At 45.9% G+C, this 24,145-nt stretch overlaps 2 protein-coding genes across 2 annotated transcripts; both read left to right on the forward strand.

The window, feature by feature from the left end:
- Positions 1-527: 527 nt before the first annotated feature.
- Positions 528-10,681, forward strand: LOC122372531 (protein rolling stone-like). The gene is made up of 6 exons (XM_043349776.1): positions 528-631; positions 1,019-1,104; positions 5,152-5,312; positions 5,712-5,931; positions 6,477-6,599; positions 9,188-10,681. Exons 3-6 carry the CDS (start codon positions 5,235-5,237, stop codon positions 9,793-9,795), a joined length of 1,029 nt encoding a protein of 342 aa, XP_043205711.1. The 5' UTR covers positions 528-631; positions 1,019-1,104; positions 5,152-5,234; the 3' UTR covers positions 9,796-10,681.
- A 1,222-nt stretch (positions 10,682-11,903) lies between these two features.
- LOC122372542 (protein rolling stone-like) lies at positions 11,904-17,376 on the forward strand. Its single transcript, XM_043349840.1, has 5 exons — positions 11,904-11,924; positions 12,469-12,584; positions 13,134-13,356; positions 13,824-13,946; positions 15,684-17,376. Exons 2-5 carry the CDS (start codon positions 12,507-12,509, stop codon positions 16,322-16,324), a joined length of 1,065 nt encoding a protein of 354 aa, XP_043205775.1. The 5' UTR covers positions 11,904-11,924; positions 12,469-12,506; the 3' UTR covers positions 16,325-17,376.
- The last annotated feature ends 6,769 nt before the right edge of the window (positions 17,377-24,145 follow it).

The raw sequence follows: 24,145 nt of genomic DNA on the forward strand, positions 1-24,145 counted from the left end.
AACAGTGTACTGTGTGTAGTGGAGCACTGCTGTGTTCGATTCGACGAATGCCCGTCGACCCACGTCAGCCTATCTGATAAAACGGTGATTACGCTGAGTTTTGGGCACGTCGATGGCCTATATTATCGACGCAACCACACACCCTACCCTAACCCACTTAAAAAGCGGTTGGTTCAGACTTCAGTTCAATAATAACACGCTCAGTTTTTCATACTTATATGCACACTGCATTTGTCCTTTTATAGGACAAAATGACAACTATACATAAATCCCGTAATGTATTGGTAGACCCTTTTGCTGGTGGTAGACGTATAGACAATATACATATAGACATACTGCCCGGAGCATAGGGCGGTGAGTTGCTCGCTTTTTCCGTTGGACGTCGGTAGACGTATAGGTATGACTCACAGCTCGGCACCTAGGACGGTGACTTACTCCCGTCTGCCCCTCAGCCCGTCATGCGTTATCGCTCTATGCCGACGACCTATGAGCGACTGATACGCGTTACCGTCAGTGCCTGCGGCGTGCCATGGGCGGCAGTTTTTAGTGCTATGGCTAGTTTTTAGTGTTCAGTGCTCCCTATTTCGAACTACAAACCTGCTAGTCTTCTGTTTGTGCTAACCTGCTACAGGTGCGCTTCCTCCTGTATTACTGCGTCTCGGACGGATTTGATTGTCATAATCACCTAGCCGTCTATTCTGACCAACCAAATTGATTCTTTCAACTTCTTCATCTGGGTTTAATCACCATTCCTTTCTAGACTCACCAGATTCGCTGAGTGCTGAAGCGATTTTCTATCACTCTTCATCTGGCATCCCTCTCTCTTTCTATCCCGTCTCCTTCCGGTTCCATCCCGACGATTATCTCCGCTTCCTGTCTGTGATTCAGCGGCCCTGAGGCCGTCCCGTGGCCTCCTGGGTTCCCCGACCCCTTCTCCGGCGCCCACGGACGTCGGGCGTCCTTGGTGGGGGCGCCGGCGCCCCGGGCGCCCAGCTGAGCGGCTCCTGACGCCCAGTAGTCTCGCTGAGTTCGTGTGGCAGAACAGTTGAACGGAGTTCGGCGGTGACAGGCGTGCATAACGCTGGAGAGACGCGACTGATACAGGTGAGAGGAGGGAGGGAGGGGGAAGAGAGAGAGAGAGAGAGAGAGAGAGAGAGAGAGAGAGAGAGAGAGAGAGAGAGAGAGAGAGAGAGAGAGAGAGACCGGGAAGCCATGTAAATGTTTGAGATTGTTTCGTACTTACGACAGTTACGATTACGCTAGTACCTACGGTCCACGGATTGTCCGGGCACTTGCGGCTTTCGTTCTAATGGGAGCCGTTCCTCCTATTGACTCTTGATAAGGTCAGAAAATTTAACTTTTTCTGGTCATCGATATAAAATCCAAGATACCTATGCTTCATGCACTCCGCATAACGTTCATTCATGGCGTTTATAAAGTGGTCGTTTAATGTCCGTGTAACTAGCTATTTCCCTAATTATGGAGGATAGGGGAGGGTGGAGCTATTAGTACTTTTTATTCTGCACTTAGTGTGCAAATTATGCAACGAAATTGTACCAAATTTAGTCACATGCTAGCTTGATTCATTTAGAAAGCACATGCAATTTATCGTTTATGTATGGCTGTTCACTTTTATGTGAAAGACAAACCATAGCAAAATTTTCGGGGTAAGTTGAAAATTGTGAGGATAACCGGTACCTAAGCTGACGGATGATGTCGGGTAGCATGTCACACTTTCTTTTTCGCGGTCTCTTGATAATATTAACGATAATTAACCATCTTATCGCAACCGATCGTCTAAGTCTCACTCTCCCTTGTGGTAAACACTAAACATGTTTTCCTTCTAGAACAATATCTAAAGCACAATCCCTTGCTGCACTTCACAGGCGTGAAAAGGCTCATCTACCATGGCTCAACCTCTTGGTACATTTATCTTTCCTGGAACGCTAGAGGCACCATGCATTGCCGAACTAACGTACTAGGGTCGGCGTTTGTGCATGAAATTCACGCCGAGGTTAAATGGTGCACGCTATATGTAAGCATGCTTGGGCGGTCATGTTTCAACATAGGTACCCGGCTCTGCGGTGGCCGACTGTCACACGGTTGAACTCAAATGTTTGGAAACATGAGAGAAGGCTAGCGCTTTTCACTTGACAATCCTCCAAAAGAAAAGAACGTTTAATATTGTGAACATACTCGTACATTCAGCTTTCTAGCACGAATAGTGTTGCCGAAAGTCATCCCAAAGTATTGACCAACAAAAAATTATTTTGCAGTTATGAATTATCCCCAGTGCTCCTACATAGCGACTTAACCCTCGCCCATATAGGGGGGGTCGAACGGACCCCCCCCCTCAGTTTTTGGCGAATAACTCGCGTAAAAAGCGGCCGATCGCGACGAAACTTTCAGTACCCTCGAGTTGATCGATTTTACACCTACCCTGAAAATTTCATGACCCTGACCCAAATGACCTTTGACCTGTGACCTACTTTTCGAGACAATGTTTGGCCGGAATCACGGTTCGGCGTATGTCGGCTCGCATTAGCGGCGCGTTTGCAGTCTTTTCGTGGTTTCAAGCGTTCAAACATCTGAAATGATGTTGGTCCCATGCATTAGGGTGGGTGTCAAGGTCACCTGAAGGTCAGGTCAGGTCATTGACCTTTGATTACCTCGGCTCACTTTTTCGAGTTTTACATGTTTCTGGGCCAGTTTTTTGGAGCTGAATTCGAATTAAACAACCATATGAACGTTTACGAAGTAGTTTTGGTGCCTTCGTAACATGTTACTAAGCTGTCAGAGGCGGTTGACACCTACTACGAATACCCGGCAGGACCCCTACTGGTTGACCTGACCTGACCTGACCTGACCCGACCTGACCTAAATGCATGAAGACATCATCTGTGATCAAAACTAACATGATATTTGTGATCAGCACCCCGAAAACCCTCATAGCAGCCACACCTTACGACATTCTAACAGGTCCCGATTTTCCCGACTTTTGGGTCATTGACCTGACCTGCAAGGTCAACCAATGACCTAGGACCTTAAAATTGGGTATCTTTGGCTTCCTCTCGTCACGGGCAACACGCTCGTTTTTTTCCGCGAAGCTCTAGCTCGATCAGGGGCGAAACGGCAAGGGGGGGTCCAACGGGACCCCCCCCCCCCCCCCTTATACGTTCGCGGCTGGAAAAACACCAATACGGGCGAGGGTTAACCTACCTATACCTACCGCTGTAACAGACCCCTGTGCCTACCCCTGTAACTACCCAAGCGATACCCCCGTAACAGACAGCCCTACTCTCCCTTACTCACTTTTTCTTGAAGTGAGATCGCTTGACCTGACCTGGTGACCTGATCTTGAATGATGAGTCTGAATCTCTCCAAACGCATAATGCGTAAAAATTGAAGTCGAAGGTCATTTAATGCCATGGGATAAATTAAATTCGGTGAGTCAGGAGACGGAGAGGTCACCATGAACTTCTCAAGGGCTGGCGAATCAAGTGATATGGAGGTAACACGACCATTTTTGGTCAACTTTCTAACCTGACTGGATTTTATCTTACTTTGACCCGAGATTTTCAATTAGAGGCGAATTGCAGACGTGAACGTCTTTCCTCTCGATACCTATGCAGAAAACCTCTTGGCCGGTGGACGGTGGTTACCCATCCTCATTCTAAATCAGTGATTACTGATAGGTCCCTGTTTGGAGTAATCGTTCACCTCACCAGACAACCGGGGGACAGTGGAGCTCCAACAGTAAAGATCCCTCCGAGTAGACCAATTTGAGCGCCTTGGCGACCTTCTGAGCGGCTACTTGGCGAGTTGAGCGGCTGGGCGATCGTTTGAGCAATTGGGTAACCCATCCCACCAAAAAGTTCGAGTCTTGCGACTACTGACGAATCTCAACGGGACAGCAAACATGAAACAGCCTTCAGGCCCTTGAGCTGCACGATATCGTCCGAGTGCGTCATGCATCATGAGAATTGAGAACATCCCGTCAGTGTTGATGCTGATATGACAATATCGAGTGCCGTTGAACTGAGCCGCATTATTGTGATAAGAGATAAATAAATATAGTTGATTTGCACAGATCACAACTCAGAGTTCGAACACAAAGTGGTATCATAACAGTCAATACTGGCTGCTGACTTAGCCTAACTAAGCCTGAAGGTTGAGCTGAGTCAGCTCTTAAATCGGTAAAAAAATAAAACCGAACATTAGCTATGTCTTCAATATGGTCGATAATCGATGCCCACCTATTGCAAATGATACCTCACTTTTACAAGCACTGCTAAAATGACAACGGGCAAAATGCCAAAACGTCACACCAACCACTGTCCACTATCCTGAACGATCACCGTAGTTGCTAAAATGCTAGATGTGATGCAAGCGGAATGTGGATTCTGATGACACTTGTTTGCAAACTTTCGAACGCCTTTTACCTCTTCTTGTCGCTAGGTGACCCAGGGGCAGAGTTAACCCTCCCCCCACCTCGTTGCGTTACGCTCTATCCGCAGCTCAGTGTTATGTCGCCAAGTGTAAAAACACAGACAATACACGATCAAGGATAGGACCTTCTTTCTTTCTGTCCCCATGTCTCATCCAGAGGCTGAAGAAACAATACCGACTGATAGCAACCTACTTTGTCAACAAATTAATAGCGCGCTAATGTGCAAAACATTGCCGATTACAGAAGTGTGTCATGATGAGAACTAATCTGCGATAAAACCTTATCGCATGTCGCATATCTGATGTCTTATAAAACGGTAGCGAAGAAAACAAAGCATCAGACAAAGCCCTCTTAGAAATGACACAGTATGGGATTTTGTTATTCAACAAAGAAAAAGCTGAGATGATGCGAGTAATATCTCCTCGAACACTTATGCCTATGTAGTCGGCGGTTTGCCTAGCTTACCTCGCTATTTTGCTTGTATTATGCCTAGCAGCCCACATGTCTTATTTACCGGGATTCGGGATGCGCATATGGCATATTCTAACTAATGTTGATTGGTGACCTAACCGTTTTATCTTTTTATGTGCATTGCAATTATACCTACCTATGCTAAGCATTTAGCATTATTGAAGCAGGAATTGAATATTCGCCAAATTCAGGGTCATATACAGAACAAAAAATCACGTGATTTCTTTCAGGGTGTCATCGCGTCCGCTGATTGGTCGCCTCGCCGGCTGACCCGGTCAAGGTCGGCGGTGCACGGCCAGGTCACGTGATCACAATGCCGTCACGACTGCGACTGCGATGGAGCAAGTTCGGTCTCACCCACCACCGACCGGCCAGCTTCGGAACAGCCCAGGTAACCACCGTGAATAGCGTGAGCGTGTTAAATCACCACCTTATATTTGTTTTTAAATGCATAGGGGCATTTCGTAAATGGAGTGGGGTGAACTGTAAAAAAGAAGTTTTTCGTTTATCGTTTTTAATTTCATGGGACACCGACCATCGAAATATGAGTGGAAATGAAATTGTTTTAGGCAGGTATAGGTTAGTGTGTGTGCTTGAAGAATCTGTCTCAAAAATGCGACAGAGTTCTATGATTCTACATATGTAGGTTTACTGCTTCAAAGCTTGCCCTGAATAATGATTAGATATCTGGGTTAGACTGTTTCACTGATAAGGCCGTCGTACTCACAATCCCAGCACCAACCTGAACATCTGCCCTCCCCACCCGTCTAACCACAAATCTCCCCCACAGTGGCAGAAACGTGAGACGGTCAGCGTCCCGTACCTCCTCTACCGTCTTCTGGTCTTCTGCTTCTTCTGGGGCTTCTTCGTGGCTCTGATTGTGACGTCGACTCCCGACGTCAGGCCCTACCTCATGATCTACCTCACCGTGTGGACGTACATGACGGCGATGCTGGATGTGGCGCTACAGCTGGCGGCCTCCTGTACCGTGGCCTTCAGACATCACTACGGTAGTGGAAAGGGGATTCGCTGGGGTCGTTATACATGCAATTAATGATTAGTGATCTGAGTCGGATGTGCACTGTGCAGTCAGTTTTGATTTTATTTTTGAAACCTTTTTTCAACCATGAGCCGAGCTGTTATTAAGTTAAAAAACATCGTGCTTACTTGTAAGAGCATGCTTTGACAACACTATGACCAGGGTTGTCAAGTTTTTGTGTTAAGACGATTGTACAAAGTGTGTGAACTGAATGTGATCAATCACTACACCTTTTTACGCCCAAATATAGACATATTGCACACAGTTTAGTAAAAGTGCAACCGATTTCGACAGTTCGCCATAGACAGACTATGCTGTACTGTCAAAATCGCCAGCACTTTTGCTGAAATGTGTGCACTGCCGCCTAAATTAGGCGTAAAAAGGTGTACTTCTTACGGATATATCCTTATCTGTGTCTAAGATTTAATCAATAAATCTACGATAAAACCGTTCTAGGATTTCAGTGAATTATCATTGGTAACTCATGACTGACAATACCATTTATGTGTGTTTCAGGAATAAAGCCCGTTTGTCCACCGCTGCTGTACAAGACCCACTGGGTGATAGTGAATATTTCCCACACAATGGAGCCGTTTGTCACCATTCTCTACTGGTCAACTGTGTTTCCCCAGCTCAGCGGTAGGTGGCACCACTGTCGTCGCTTGGTTCCTTGTCTCATGTACACAGATTTCTCACTCATTGTGTAAAAAGTTTGTCGTTCGTTGTGTGCACACATATTCGTCACTGATAGCCAAGTGAAAATGTTGAAGTCTGAGTGGCATTCCTCGATGAACGGTTGGAACGGTAATTTAACGAAATAAGTCCTTTTTCTCACGTGTTTTGGATGGAAGCGATAGAACGATCGATTTTTACAATTAAATTCGGAAACTTTTTTTTACTCGGATTATTCGCCATGACTGAGAATTGAATTGCTCAATATCTCTAAAAACATTTACTGTATGCCTGGCCTATTCAAATACATTAGCCAGAGGGGTGTGGTAATAACTGGTGTAAGCAAATTGACCACGGTCAAAAATGCATTACCAGAATACACTAAAGCCAACATTTTGGGATGGTCTCGTTCCTAAGTCGGCTAAGAGCTTCGGTCCAGAAAATAAATTTATCGTTGGCATACAGTAAAATACATACCAAACTCGGCCGGTGATAAATTTTCAAGACCTCAGTCCTTACTGATTTTTGAACTCGGCCTTCGGCCTCGTTCAAAAATCCAGTAAGGACCTCGGTCTTGAAAATTTATTTACACCGGCCTCGTTCAGTATTATATATTACCTAATGGCAAACTTCTATGTCACTTATTATTTCACGGTCGTTCTGCTCTTAATAACATTGGGTAAATATTTCACCTTTAAAGGTAGTGTGCCAGCTTTCTTGGACCATATGGAGTTAATGACCCGGATAAGGAGAACCGGATTTTTAGAACTTATCCATACCTTCAAAACTTATGGAAACGTCTTAAATTCTTCAAATTTTGAGTACCCCAGTGCGAAATTCGCCCCGACGGGTTGTCGGTCGTACCCCAACCACATTTCACACCACTATGAACAATAAATGCACACACTAAAATCGCTATTACCGATATGCTCATCCAATCAAGTTTCGATAAACCCGTTCATCATCATCTCCTGCGGTTTCGAACACGCCTGTTAGGTGGCTTCTGATGCTCGTCGAGGTCGGAATTTCCAAATACGCGTGGTGCGTCGGGCCGCGCGCTCTGACTTCGGCCAAGAAAAATGCGTCAGCTGATCATTGTCATTTCTGCCACTTGCGTGTGGTGTAATGGGGTCATAACTTAAGAGACGGCTGTTTCATATCAATTATTTTACATAAAATCATATTTCAAACCACAAATTAACCCTCGCCCGCACATGCCATTTTCCCATCCTAGAACGCACATGGGGGGGGGGGGGGGTGGTTGCCACCCCCCCGCGCCATTTCGTTCCTGTTCGAGATAGAGCTTAGCGGTAAAGACCAAAAAGATTCTTTGGGAAGAGACGAATCCAATGATACCCAGTTTTACCTTCTCAGGTCAGTCATTGACCTTCCAGGTCAGGTCAAACTAAAAAATGTTGCTGTTTTGGGTCACCGTTGGATATCAAGTGCGCTGCTTATCATATACCGATAACGATGCCGTTTTCTGGTGCCAAGCCAGCTAGAACCTCTTTCTCACACTACCCGACCAGGTTTTTGCTGCTGAGGTCATTTCAGGTCAAGTTAGGTCAAGGTCAATTATATGTGTTTGTATGTCTGTGTGTGTCTGTGTGTATACTGATGTGTGCACCGATTGTTTATGTGTCCATATTACATGAAATCATGATCTGAGAAGCTTTTACCAAAAATGCAGTCAAAAAACTTCACAAAAAGTAAATTCCGCTTGCCTAAAACGCAATTATCTTAGATGACCTAGGTTGACCTTGACCTTGACCTTGACATCTGTACATCGTCGAACAACATGTTCCATGATGGGTGGGAGGTAAGACTGGTAAAAAAGGCCGAAATCAAGGTGTCAAAAGCTCACAAGGCCCATAGCCAACGCAAGATGTCGAGAATTGGCCATTTGGGTCATGACATGACCTGAAAAACAAGGTCATATCTCCGAAACCAAAGGTCACAGAAACTTGAAATTTTCAGTGGACATCAAGAAAGGATAGAGGAGCAGCTATACGAAAAATCAGCCTTCTAGCTCCAAAAATGTTGAGTGCAGAGCAGAAAGACTACCTGGGGGGGTGGCAACCACCCCCCCCCCCCCCCCATGTGCGGGCGAGGGTTAATGTTCGACAGCCAAATTTAAGAAACAATACCAATACAGGCTTACAGTTTAAGGCTCGACATTGTGTTGTCTACGATTAGACAGCTGATAACTCATTCCCGTACGTCGTATGGTCGTAACACGATAATGACCTTTGCTTATTGTCACAAGTGCGCCGCATTCGCGATTGTTGCCCGACGCCTGTTTGCAGGTGAGCCCACTACAGTTGTTATACATATCTAAAAACCGATAAACTTTTAGGCGAAAAAGGCACTATTCCAGGCCCATTTTTTATTTTTTTGCGATATTAGGTAAAAACAGAAGCTTCTTATCCTAGGAAAAATAAAACGGGAAATCTTTCAAAGGTGGCACACTACCTTTAATGAAATTGAATCAGACTATGCAGGTAAAAAAGGTATTCCACTGACTTATCTGACGCTCTTTCTCTCTCGTTCCACAGTCGCCGTCAACTACACCGATCTCCACCTTCACCTGTTCACAACCATCTACGCCATCATGGACCTGCTGATCCACGGCAGTCCTCGGCGCTACCATCACGTTCTCTATCCGCTCAGCTTCGCCCTGACCTACCTCTTCTTCACCATCATCTACTACTTCTGTGGAGGAGTTGGACCAGATGGCAGCACCGCCATCTACCCCATCCTGGACTGGGCGAAGCCGGGTCTGACGATAGGGGTAGCGGTTGGTGCGGTGTTGGTGATCTTCATCCTTCATGGTGTTACGTGGGGGTTGGTGAAGTTGCGGCAGAAGATGCATGGAAGGTGGCATGGGGATAAGAGTGCAGAGGTGGTGATGGTTGAGAGTCCCGAGGTAACGCAAGATGGAGGAGAGAATGGAAACGGGATGAAGAGAGATGAGAGTGGAGAAGGGGTGGGAAAGGAAGAGGATAGTGGGAAGAGTAGCACGAATAGGACGGAGGGCGTCTTAGAGCAGGAAGAGAGTAACGTCCAGACGAGGGAAAATGACGTTGAGAAGAAACAGAACGATGACGTGGAGAAGGCGAGAGAGGGCTTCGAGAATACAGGATATGACGTTGACAACGAATAAGAAGAGAAGGGAACGAAGAAGAGAAGAAGAGAAGGTAACGTTTTGCTCACAATGAGTCAGGTGGCGCTGTTTGAAAGACAAAGACCTCATGATTTGTGAAGCTCAGGAACTCAGAGCAGGTGGCTTCGAGGATTTATGATTTAAACCTAACTTTATGGCGACTCTTTGACCTTAGGTTGTTGAGTGGCAGGCTGCAGGCCTACCTTAGGCAATCAAAATATGGAACAGAAAGCCATGTATGATGCTTCATCAAAGGCACACTGCCTCCATTTATATACTAAGCGTTTTACGTCTGTTACCATTTGTAAGTCGTTGCGATAGGGATGTGTCATGCAAATGACATGTCAGGATTATTGGAATACTTTGGTGAGGTGATCACGTTGTGATCATTAAAATTTACATTGTGAACTTGGTTCGAATGCTGGCAATCGAAATCGTATTCTCATAGGCGACTTCTGTTTTGTAATCAAGGCGTGTGAACTGTGATTGTTATGCAGTATGTGTATGTCAGCCAGCAGCTGCCTTTCTTACGACAATTGTGTACACATGGGGCGGGTATTTAGCTGCAGGTCACTTCCATGCAGATATTGTGTGTTCGCATGAGCTCGCGTTGCACATTGCTTGGTGTTTTTATCAGGGACCGTGACAGTCGTGTTTGGATATTTATATGTACGGTATAGCAAACATCGTTATATTCCGAGCTAGGTCCGAAACTGTCCGTGTTTAGATAAGCCACTGTTTGTCTGTTTTGTCTGGCAATCTACCTCACACAGTGCGACATTGAGGGACACATTGTCTATACAATTTCTGAATGTGTAGGTATGTAAGATATATCGTGTATGCCTCATGGGGATTTTCGTTATAATGCAATAAATGGCATTTAAGCGTTGTGTGGTTTTGAAACGGCTTCGTTCTGTGAGTCATAGCTTATCGACGGCGTTGACATGTCTTGTATAAAGACTAGATGTTGAGGCAGTGACTGCCGATGTAAGGTTACATAAAGTGCAGTTTTTTATATAACTTAACCAAAGTCATTTCTGTTATTGACAAATGTCAATTCAAAACTCAAAGTTGAATTTGAGTATACCTGAGGATGACGTAAGATACAAGAAGAACCAGACGAGTCGGTCGAATGATGCCATAATTCTCGTGATCGTATTCTGTAACAGATGCCGTGACAACGAAAAAAAAAACTTTGACCTTAAAGGTCGGTGAAATGAAATCAAGATAATGCTAGCACAGCAAATCAAACACATAGGCACGGGAGCCGGGGGGGGGGGGCAGTAGGGGCAGCTTGCCCCTCCCCAACTCTGGGGCCGTGGGGGCGGTACCCCCACTGCTTTGAGACGGAATACCACACTTTTTGCAAATGTTTTCTTTTTTGTTGAAAAAGCCAAGGGATGAAAAATAAGTGGCCTAAAACCGGTGAGAAAAGTAGATTTGGGGGTACCCTAGGTTGATCTCTATCATGGCGTGCCCCCCCCCCCCCCCCCCAGTCTGAAAGTAGTTCCCGCGCCCCTGATCAAACCTACCCTAAGCAATGGATGCATTGCACGATGAGCACTCATGTTCGATACGATAATTCGCCCCCCCCCCCCCACAACCTCCCTCCATGGGAAAGCCGAGGGCGCCAGCACTTCAACATCGAGCTCAACATCGAGTGCCTATCACGCCTTCCACTGCCGCCCTCTTTACCCCTCCCCACATTGTGCTACAAAGCGCTGTTGGTTAGCTGATTGATACCACGTTATCAGTTCGAACGTGTGTGTTTTACAAGAGTCTTAGTAACGATAGCGCATAGCGCGACCACGGCAAACGCCACGGCCACGGCCGATCATGCTAGAGGTGCAAACTCAATGTTTATTCCGCTCCAATATGGAAAGGTTTGTGAGAAATGTGGGCCATTTTACCCAGTTTTTTTGTGACAGTGGCAACTAATGTCGGTATAAAACGGCCCACTTTGCTGGACAGTCTAGATAAAAACACACGATAAAGCCTGTGTTATGTTATCAAGCGGGCCGTCGCATGGCGCAAAAGCCGCATCGCTAGCATGAATAGAAGTGATAAAATCGATGCGTGGGTCGCCAGTGCCCGGGGCAGGCCACAGTGGGGCCGCATCGGTGGCGAAGGTAGGTGGTCAGGGGGTGGCAAAGAAGGAGGGGAGAAGGAGCGAGGAAAAGGAATAAGTGGAGACAGGGAGGGGCGAGTGAATGGTAATTGAGTATGGTTGAATAGAACGCGTCGAATGTGGTCCTCGGCATGCATGATATAGATCAGGAACTATGCAATAAGTGGCTTACTCAGAACGGTAAATTCCATGTCCTTTTTTATTCGTTATTACCAACCCATCATTATTCCTAGCCCTTGATTTCCCCTCCCCGTTCCGACGGGGGTCACCCGCACCTAGTCGACCGAGAAGGGTAGCTCCAGTAGGAGCACCATGCTATTTCTGTGGGGTGACCGTTTTAGCGGCTGGGTGACCTTTCCCACCAGCAAACTCCCGCCTCATTGGGATGGGCTCAGTCGCTCAGTCGGTGGTCGATTCGTACCAATGTCTCTCCTCTTATCCCTTCATCCTATGGATGATGGCTTTGAGTTAGTCTCAATAGACCAAGAAAGCTTCTCCCATCGACTAAAAAAATGTCACAGTTTCATCGTGTATTTGATCTGCAGAGTGACGTCATCGTGAAGAAGTGACGTCACCAGACGCGATGCGGTGTCGCTGGGAGCTGAAATGGCACAAATTCGGTCTGAGTCACCACCGACCGGCCTCCTTCGGAACTGCGCAGGTAAGGGAGAACATACCTATAAATAGTCACAGTCTGATCGTTCATCATCTCATCTAGTCGTGTTTGCGGCATCGAAAAATATTTAAGAAAAGAGAAAGGAAAAAATTTATATTTCGGTAGATAAAAGATCTGACTGGAGCCTGCCTCTTCGCCATGTTTCAAATGAAATAAAGATTTATCACGGGTGGAGACATCCATTTCGCGTCTAGCTAGACGCGTCTAAGTCGTAGACGCATCTTGCTGGACGGCGACTGCGTCTATCTGGCAACAGCTAACTTTAGACGCGTCTAGCTGGGAAGTTTCCGTCCAACAGTTAAGACGCCAAGTTAGACGCCAACTTGGATGTTTGCTCAGTAAGACGCCAGTTGGACGCCAGTAGAAGTCTTCACCATGAATTAAACCAAAAGCCACCTTCATTTGATTCTGCGCAGTAATTACTTACTAACATAAACACAATAGGAATCTAAGCCCTTCAGGTGATGGCACAGCCGATTTTCACGCTCCGTTAAGTGTTTGTGATTCACCCCGTCCCTGGCTCCTCGTTTTCAGTGGCAGGATCCGGACAAAATCAGCATCGGCTATGTCATCTACCGCTTCGTCATATTCATCTACTTCTGGAGTTTCTTCATCTACAATCTCCTGAACGACTATGACACCAATCAGATTAGTTATTACATGATTTACCTAACAAACTGGACGTATCTTTCTGCAATCGTGGACATCGCGGTACAGTTTCTCTCTGCTCTGACTGCAGCCTTCAGAAGCCGGAACGGTGAGTGAGAAAAGATGTATCCTTCGAAGGCGACAAAGTTTTGAGCAATCAATCGATCTTGGCAAACATTTAACTCGATGCGAGTGCACTTACTAGCTACTCCTTATATAATTTTGTTGTGTAATCTCCGTATCAGATAGACAGCTTAAACCTGCACGATTATGGACTTGAAATGTCAGCCAGATAGCTGCACCACATACCTAGCACTCTATGATATTGCACTGCTAAGCCTCTAAAGCAGTCTTATCGTTACAGCACCTGAGCAGTATCCGTTTAGAAATAAATAAATGACAGATGATTTAAGCTGAGTCCAACTTGTACCCTGAATGATTTGCTTACAGTTTCAAAGTGAGCGTAGAGGAAGCTCGCAGTCGGCACATGAAGATACTCGGAAATACGAAACGTAATGACACATTTATATGTTGAATACGGTGTTATCCAACAAATCGTCTGATCGTTTTTTTCAGGTATAAAGCCACTGGTTCCCCACTGGCTGTACAAGACCCACTGGGTGATAGTGAACATCTCTCACACGATCGCACCGCTGGTCACAATCATGTACTGGGGAGGAGTCTTCCCCTTCCTCGACTGTAAGTACATTCCGTGATTTAATCAATTTTATAATGGATCGTTGAAGAGCTGTAGGTATACTTATCTTGCCATTGTCACAACTGTACATTGGATAGCGTGGAGGTGACTTTAGCTAACAATTCAGCTGAGGATTAAAGGGACCCTCCCACCTTAACCCTCGCCGGCACAGGCCATTTTGAGTCCTTCGACGGCACAAGGGGGCGGGGGGTTGGTACGACCCCCCCTCGCGTTTGGCCCCTGATCGAGCTAGAGCTTCGCGGAAAAAAACGAGCGTGTTGCCCGTCACGAGAGGAAGCCGATGATACCCAATTTTAAGGTCTTAGGTCATCGGGTGACCTTCCAGGTCAGGTCAATGACCCGAAAACCGGGAAAATCGGGACCTGTTAGAAAGTCGTAAAGTGTGGCTGCTATGTGGTTTTCCGGGGTGCTGATCACGAATATCGTGTTAGTTTTGATCATAGATGATGTCTTTAAGCATTTAGACCAGGTCGGGTCAGGTCAGGTCAGGTCAACCGGTAGGGGTTGTGACGGGTATTCGTAATACGTGTCAACCGCCTCGGACAGCTTCGTAACATGTTACGAAGGCACCAAAACTACTTCGTAAATGTTCAAATGGTTGCTAAATTCGAATTCAGCTCCAAAACTAGCCTAGAAACATGTAAAACTCGAAAAAGTGAACCGAGGTCACCCGAGGTCACCAAAGGTCAATGACCTGACCTGACCTTCAGGTGACCTTGACACCCACCCTAATGCATGGGAGCAACATCAAATCACATGTTTGAACGTTTGAAACCACGAAAAGCTTGCAACAGCGCGGCTAATGCGAGCCGACATGCGCCGAACCGCGATTTCGGCCAAACATGGTCACAGAAAAGAGGTCACAGGTCAAAGATCATTGGGGTCAGGGTCATGAAATTTTCAGGGTAGGTGTAAAATTGATCAATGCGAGGGTACTGAAAGTTTCGTCGCGATCGGCCGCTTTTTACGCGAGTTATTCGCGAAAAACCTTAGGGGGGTTGCATCAACCCCCCCCCCCCCTGTGCCGGCGAGGGTTAACATTAGATTTGAGTTGAGATAGCCAAAATGGGTCCCTGGCTCACAATTACCGGTTTTGGCACTCACAACATCGAGAAATGCCTTAAATCGGAAATACTGAATTTCAAAATTGCAGCATTTTGATTCAGAGGGGCTAATGCATAGGAATACCCCTCTGAATGTGTGACGTCAGCGCAGATAACGATTTTTAAATGTTTGACTAAAACGTTTTGTAGCACGCGGTGGTGTATATGCTGCTTTGCGCGCAACAAGTGCCGCACTTTCAGCTGCCAAACTATTGCTTCCAAATAAAGTCGCTAGGAACAGCGGAGATCCCAAAAAGTAAACAAAAGTAAAAGTCTAATATCTTGAAAACCGGTGAATATTTTTCGGTGAAATTTGGTAGATATCCGTTTTCGCTCTTTCTGAACCGAGCGACATCACTTTCATGCCAATTCATAAACTTGTTTTGAAGGTGGGAGGGTCCCTTTAACAGATATATACCTGGAAATTACCGACGTTTTCCCTCATAGCATAAACGCTGGTAATGTGACTTTCTATGTTACCGATGATTTCAAATTAATCGTATCTCATGTTAAATGCATAATTTATTGATAAGGCTCGGGCCCTACCAAGGTTACATAAAACGCCATCATGATCGCTAACCCCCCCCCCCCCCCCTCCCCGCTCCCCTCCATCAGATCCGGTGACGTATGCCGACCTGCACCTGCACCTGCTGACCACGCTCTACACCATGGCCGACCTCTTCATCCACGGCACCCCCCGGCGCTACCACCACGTCGTCTACCCGCTGGCCTTCGGCATCACCTACCTCCTCTTCAGCATCATCTACTACCTCTGCGGGGGCGTGGACGGCAGCGGCAACACCGGGATATATCCCATCCTGGACTGGGCTAAGCCGGGATTATCAACGGGAACAGCCGTGGCGGCGTTGTTGCTGGTCTTAGGACTCCACGCAGCCACATGGGGTGCAGTGAAATTGAGGTTGAAACTGCATGGAAAGTGGAGAGGAAAACAGGTGACTGTCGAGGCGGGATTTGATGCCAATGGTGAAGAAGGTGGCGGAGGAGCAGCTGAAGGTTCTTCCGGAGCGGTGACGAGTTCTGGTGACGTCACAAGCTCAGGTGACGTCACAAACGGCGAGCGGGACGCATATATCAGTGTGGATATAGGAGACTCTTCAGGGCGAGCTGGGCGGGCTGAGAACCGGAAGGATGAACAGGATGCTGGCAAGAGGAAGGCGTTTGATAATGCTGGACTTGTGGATGACGATGGTGCTGTGAATTCACCAAACAGTGGAGACAGGACTCAAATAGTGTAACCAGGGTTTGGTAAGGGTCATGCAGGCTTCAACCGAGTATATATTCCCATAAACGTCTCAGTTTAAGTGAGATGGAGCTACTTATGCGAGATACAAAAAATGACTGGTGATGATTTATAAGGCATGACGTAATATGAGGAATAATCCAGGGTATTTAATGCGAAGGCCTTATGCAAAGTCTTCGCTTACAGGGTGCTCCAACGATGTATCGGGATGATGATAGTCATTGGCTTACTCAGAAAGATGCAACGGGCAAATAGTCGGCCAAAAAGCGTTATTACAGACTTATCTCTTTAAAAAACGTTTGAGAGTAACGTATTATCTTGACCACGGGGTATTCCTCCGGTCAGGAATCGTCATAGTGATTGGATTAGGGAAATTTTCATTTGCCAAATTATGTAACAATGAATGCTACTGTTGATTGAGCGATTGTTATTTTGCGATAATCCTTAGCTGCAGCCTTTTCCACAATATTCATCAAACACCTAACATACCACCACTCTCCGCTGGTCGATTTGATGCCGGTTGTATAATACCAGTGTATGAACTGAGTGGAAGGTTTCCACTCGCTGTTATATCATCGCCTCAAGTCGTGAGCATGACTTGTCGCATTGTCTTCGATCCCGCGCGAGCGTCGCTGAACCACTGTGATATTTCTGATTGACGCTTGTGACTTTATCACAAGCCATCTCATGACGGGATCATTGTCGCCATCTCCTTCTTATCAGGGGCTGAAGTGGTCGACAACCGCCGAAATTTGACAGATTTACGCCCCTAAAAGGTCACGATAGTCGTCAGGTAATACCAGGGTGTGCCCTGATAATGTGGAAAGTGTACAAGAACTGTATCTATGCCTCAGTTTTGTTCCTAAGCGCTGCGATGGCTTGGTGTTCCTATCTTGTTGTGAACTGTCTGGTGCAAGCGGTTGTTGATGTTATGTTTGAAGATAACTACTATGGACGTCAAACCCCTTGAGACCCCACTTTTTTGCGATAATTTTTAAATGTGTCAACATTCGTTGACAATATTCTGGCAATGTGTGTTTCAGAACCTGCCGAAACTTTTATTACTAAGGTATTTTGACGCCAAACGATTATGGAAGGTACTTCTCATTCACTCGTAATGCTAAGGTCAATTCAGGCCCGGGCAGAGGCTTGCGCTCGGCCACACTCGAGCCCCGCCACCAGCGCCATCTGCTCTAAATGCCATCTACCAGCGCCCGCTACCGCTACCAGCTACCGCCCACCATCAAGCCTGAATGGAGCGAGAGACGCGAGTGACCGGTCGCCGGGCAAGGAGCGCCGGAGGGGTAGGGCGGAGCTTAGCGCTGACGTCATTACGTGGCTCCGCCCCATGAGCGCGTAGCCTCTACCCAAACAACAGATTCGTTCCGTGAAATTTAACATTACGAGTGAATGAGAAGTACCTTTCATAATCGTTTGGCGTCAAAATACCTTAGTAATAAAAGTTTCGGCAGGTTCTGAAACACACATTGCCAGAATATTGTCAACGAGAGTTGACGCATTTAAAAATTATCGCAAAAAAGTGGGGTCTCAAGGGGTTTGACGTCCATAGTAGAAAGTTGAAATGTGATTTACTATGAATATAACTTATAAATATGTCGCGTAGCGCACATCCGTATAATGATAAGGGAAGAGCAAAAAGGTTATGAAATAGTTTTTCGCTCTGGTGGCCATTCTTTCTCATCGTTCACTTTTGCCAGTATCTGTGTCTGTCGAAAAATTGTCGTTTTCAAATGATATTTGATATTGCATCAATGAATCCTATACGCTCATTACGCTTAGACCATAACATTATGCATTTTCGCTTTGATCTACATAACATGGTAATATGATGCTAATGTAGGATAATTATGTTTGCGAAGACAAGCAATAAACATGCTATCAAGCTAATCATGTTGTAAGCCCACACAAACAAGAAAATATCACTTGTGAGTAATGAGTCAAACTTACTTATGGGCAACTGCTAAACTACGCAACTCTTAATCTTCCTTGGAGCAAAGAGCTGGTGGCTGGAGCTAAAACAGAGTTAATGTCATCTGACCCTCTCTATCAGACATAAAAGTCAAAGTCTATAGCTATAAAGTCTATAACTTTTTATTTATCGTGGCATTATCTAAAAAAAAAATAGTGCAGCTTCCAAAGCTGCATTTTGCCTCTCAAACGACCACCGGTGCCTCAATATAGTGCACATGTCCGATAAGCTTTAATTACTTTTACCTTCAAGGGTGCACTTGATACATCTGAAGATCCTTCTAAATCTGACGCTCAACCGGTACCACGATAAAACCCTCCTACGTTAGAAAGCCAAACCTGCTCTATCCATCGGAAGTTACCAGCCAGTTTTACTCTTGTACCGTTATCAAGTGCTGTGTTACCCCGATATTATATCAGGAGGGTGTCTCTGTCTATGAACGTGAACACCGGACACAATGCATATGCCACCAGCCATACAGTCCTGCCTGTGCGTGCCTAGGTGCGTTAGGCATGCCTAGGGTGAATCTGAATGAACTGCATTAAGTAGTCATTCGACAGGGTGCTGGAATAGGTATTAGGCATGCCATAGTTTCCCAGGTGTCAGTTATCAGTTTGTTTGAAAAAAAGATTCACGCAATGCGAAGCTTTTCACTTTTTCCACATCAGTCAATAACAGTCTGTGGTCGATGTGATGTATAATTTGTATTCAAATGGTGTGACATATGCGTACGAAATACGAATGCTATTCAACTTATGGACAAGGTGTTGAAGCCAAAGACATCGTTAGTGCTTCAGCATCTATTCCAGAAAAGTGCCTACGTCATCAGTATCACATCAGCTATCACAACTCATCACTCCGTCTATCACTTCTTGGCCACTCGATCAGTCCATCACTTTATCCATGGCCCTCCTCAAATATAATATCACCATGATGACCGTCCCACCCGGACCCCTTCCCTTCAGTCTCGAGTCGCCAGTTTCACAGCTCAGTGTTCACCACCTTCAACCGACGCATTCCATCCGACAGACTGATGCCAAGCAAGCACAGACCGCGCTTTAGGTCCCGTTTGTTTACGTATTGTGCCTCCGCCCCATCCCCCAAGTCCCAACCCGTCATCCAATGCCCGCGAATCGCGATATTTACGTAAACATACTGTGGTTTTGTTCATAATGCCTAAAACTGTAGAACTGTAGTTATACTTTGAGAAGTAGCAGGTAAACGCCTCGCAAACGGGCGATGACATACAGAGCACGCCCGCGGGCCGGCTTTTACTTGTTTGCACGATTACGTTTTGGGTAGGGATCTTCACAACTCAAAAGCAAGATGTGGGGGGGGGGACGGGGTATGGCAATGGCGGCACGCCTGTCATGTCCACTGTCCAATGTGTTCATATCGCTATTACCCCACTTAGAATACGTGGTAAGCATGCATTTCTGCACACAGCTCCCGATTTCAAAATGGTGAGCTAATTTTATGACTGAAAGCCAATAAAATAGTGCGTCGAGTGATAGCAAGTATGCATTTAGCCTAAAGTTAGCCTAGGGTCTAAAAAGATGTTATGTATTGATAGATAATACACTCACGCACCGTCGCTATTACGAAAATAATAAGTATAAATTCACTGTCGATACGTGAGCTGGCACAGTTTGTCGTCCGCTCCCCGAGCCCGAGTGGCGACGCCTCCCCTCCACCCCTTCCCCTCCCCCCGGCCCGACCGCCGCGCTGTTCACCGCCTAGCAACAGCGCGTCAGTTCTGGGTCAGTCTACCTCCCAGGGGCACCGGTCAGCGCGGCGGGTCAGCCATTGGTTAGCCTACCCCCCCCCCCCCGGGGGGCAGCCCTCGGTAGCCTCTCCTACCCTGCTGACGTTACATGGTGCACTGATGCCAGTTTGCGTACCAGTTGACCTTGATGGAGGTCACCACTGCTGACCCCGGGTCAGCAGTCAGCTGACTGACCCGACTCCGGCGAGATGGTGCCCCCGCAGACAGACGGGCAGCCAGCCCAGCCAAAGCAGTGCCGGCAGCCGGAAGCACGAATGGCGACGATCCACAACAGTTTGCACGGTTCGACATGACAAATACGGCTACAGCGAGGCACATTCCTAACAGACGGATCCAGTGGGATAAGACGGTGGGCGGAGCTTGTGGGGTTTGGGAAATGGGAAGTTATGCGTGTTACTAAATCTTTGAAATTGAAATTCTATCGTATTATCATCTAAAAATTGGCAGTCTTCCCGAGTGGTAAGTTGAAGATAATATGCAACGAAATTACTTTGCAGCCATGCCCCTATCATTTTAGTTTCCGTGGATAGTTACGTATTTAAATCTCGATTAAAACCAAAACATGTTGAATGTATCAAAAGCTTACTTCTCGTCTGTCAGCCGCTGAAGAATTGAAAATGAACGTAAATTTGTCCGTGACGGATATTTCTCACAACAACGCATCATTTTCTGCAAGCAATTTCAAAAGTAACAGAATGCAAACCCATCTGGATCCGCCATAAGCCACACATAACACGATAGGAAATTGAATCACCGCTCCAGTCTGAATCTGGAGCGGACTGACCTTTCAGGATCCAAGGCGACCGTATCCTCGTAGAAGTTCCAGAGACGAGCAGTGTCGACCCTTGACCAATCTCCACGGCTCCCCACCGATCGACACTCATAACAACTCACTCTCACAACTTACCTCTCACTCACCCAACTTGAACTCATTCAGCCCACTCACTGACAAGTGACAGATCGATAACTCACCGCTCGATCTAGCAAACGTCAGTCCGAACATGTGAAGTCGAAAATCGCACAAAATATGTCACTTATTGCTGTCGGCCGTCCCGTTCTGCGATGTTCCAGTTTCAACAACCACACAAAACACTTTTCCACAAACGAAATATGTAGCACCAACGGGCGCCAAAACTCGCAAACCGTCATGACCTGACCGCTACACCCCACGCACACACCATTCCAGTCACAACTGGGTCGGGTTTCCCGCCCGCGCAGCTTCCCCATGCTTGGCCGCCCGTCAGCTGATTGCCGAGGCACTGCGTGAGCGCGTTTATTGAAATCCAGTAAAAATTGGTCAAGAGTGGTAAGCTTGAATTTAGTTAAGTTCGGTTAGCTGTTATGTCAGGTGAGGTTATGTTGGTGTTAGGACCATGCTCTTTCATTTCGACAATTTTTAGACAAAGGAAAAGACGGACTCAGAAGTCGCAAGAGACATTGTCTATTTATTTTGTTCAACATAACATCATGCTTCTTACTTCATGAAAAACAGAAATGATCGAAAAAGTAACAACAGGAACGAAATAAAATTATGAACATTTCATAAAATGTCAATTCGTCAAATCATAAAATGTCATTTCGTAGCCAGCGACATAAATCACCAAAGAAAGGATTTTATCAATATATAAAATAGTTCTAGGTATAGCCTTGGATAAAATAAGTTTTTTTTAAGTAAGGCTTTTTCTAGAGAAAAAAAGCCTTTACCCATTGTTGGTGCCGAAATATTAGCTTCATGATGAAGTTGTCATATCAAACATGTTGACCTGTTACAGTGAAAACAAATAGTATACGTAATACTTGAAACGTCTTGGTATTAGTACAGAATAAATGGCCACATCTGACAACATCCATCCCGCAACCGCACAAAACGTAAATGCCGTCCAAAAAGTACCTACCTACACTGTTTAAAAAGATTAGCACCCTTTGGGTCATAAGTCAGAGTTCAATTTTCAGTACCCTGTTGGTGCTTTATTTATGCCCCAAATAGCGCTTACTTAAGTCCTAGATGCTAGCATTAGCACCGTTTTGGTGGTTAATTTACACTCCAAATAGTGCTTCGTTCAGAGCTATAGGAGCTAGCATTAGCATCGTTGTGGTGCTTAAAACTTTATTGGTGCTTAATTCACGCACCCAAAGAGTGCTTTATTAACCCGCGCCCCGTTGGGCTCTACCGAGCAACGCGCCCCGTTGGGGGGGGGCCATTTTGGCCCCCCCCCCCCTAAGATCTCGAGAACCACGCAACGTAGCGACAAGCGGCAAACGGTGTTGGATAGCCCTATCAGGGAACTACCTTGTGACCCAATTTTTTTGACCTAGGTCAAACCGATGACGTCACAGGTCAGGTCAAAGGTCCAATTTTCACCGTTTACAGGCATTTCAAGAAATGCGTTGTAAAATCGAGTAAAATGCATTTCATTGAAAATCATCGATGGGGAAATGTTCTTCAAACACATATTTTGCTAGTTGAGGTCACTGATACCAGGTCAGGTCACTGAGGTCAGGTCACTGGGGGGTCACAATATGAAAGTGTCGTGTGATACATGTTTTATGGTCCATTTTACATGACAAATGCGATTATGTGGGTCAGGCAGCCTTTGGGGCCAGCTTAGGTCACGTTTTGGTCAAGGTCAGGTCAAGGTCAGGTCAAGGTCAGGTCAAATAAGGTCAAATTTCAAAGTTGATATTTTTGCATAAAATGGGTATCGAATCGATGCAGCTCGTCACGGGGAGTTCAATGGTGGTCTTTGTTTTGCCGTACGAGGTCTAGAATCGCTAAAAATTGAGTTCAAAAATTTGACGTCATCATTTTTGGACAGTTTTTTCGCTATAACTTGGCCAAAATACGAGATATCGATCTGAAATTTGGTATGTATATAGAAGAGCGCAGGGACTATCACATATATTCCGGTTTTTTTCGAAATTCGGAAAAATTTTGGATTTTTTTTTAGTTTTTCTAAAAAAATCAATTTTTTGAAATTTTTTGGGTCAAAAACCCAAAATTTTGAAAATCCGAGATAGCAGTTTTGTAGCGCCGCTTTTTGTCTATTAGACCATATAAAGAACTTTGAAATTGCTTGATAACTGTAGATTTGGTGAGCGTTTCAAGATTGCATGTTTTTTGCTCATTTTTGCTCGAACATGACCTCAGTTTGACCTCAATAACTCCTGACCTAAGGTGACCTAAGACTTGAAATTTGGTGTGAAGGTGTCAAATTGATGCCCGGAAAGGTACTGAAAATTTGGCGGCGCTGCGCGCCGCCGTTTTCTTGCTATTCAGGAAAAACCACAGGGGGGGGCCAAAATGGCCCCCCCCCAACGGGGCGAGGGTTAAGAGTCCGGGTGCTAAGCTAACATTGGCACCGAAGTACCCTAGCAGGCGTTTAGCACCCAAAAATGTGCCGAGTTCAGTTTTCAGCTCCCTATAGGTATGCATGACATGATCAGTGCCACCAACATTTGTCAATGCTTTTGGTCAGTCCGTTTTGAGGGTGTTCGGGATGAGTGCCTATCCCCCCTTTATATTTCTAGAAAAGGACATTTTATCTCAGGCAGCTTTTGCAAAATTGTCTGGGAACTCAGGTTTGCTTTTCAATAGAAAAAAGACAATTCTAGTGAAACACGTTTTTAAATAAAGAATACAGACCTTCGGTTGTAACGCACACCTTGGCACGAAAGCGGTACCTACCGGTGCACGGGCGTTACTTTCCGAAAATTATTGGTGGAACTGTTATTGTTAATTTTAGAAAAGCAAGCCGTGCCCTAGCCATGCTACTTATCGTTAAAATAAGGAACTTTTTTATTATAGGGCTCGAGCCATACCACGCCTATTCACCGACAATCGGTGTGTCTCACTACCGCCGTTCTTGGAAGAAGGCTCTTTGGGCGGGCCGGACGTAGGTATTCGTGCAAGGTGTGACAAGCGGTATTTCAAATATCAACATTTTACGAATGCCAATGAACTGAAGATATTCCGATAGAAAAATCAAGTGTACTGACTGTTCTACAGAGTGATACGACGTGTATTTACCGTAAACACCTAC

The sequence above is a fragment of the Amphibalanus amphitrite genome, unplaced genomic scaffold (assembly GCF_019059575.1).
Source record: "Amphibalanus amphitrite isolate SeventyFive unplaced genomic scaffold, NRLGWU_Aamphi_draft 001370F_arrow, whole genome shotgun sequence".
NCBI lineage: Eukaryota > Metazoa > Arthropoda > Thecostraca > Balanomorpha > Balanidae > Amphibalanus > Amphibalanus amphitrite.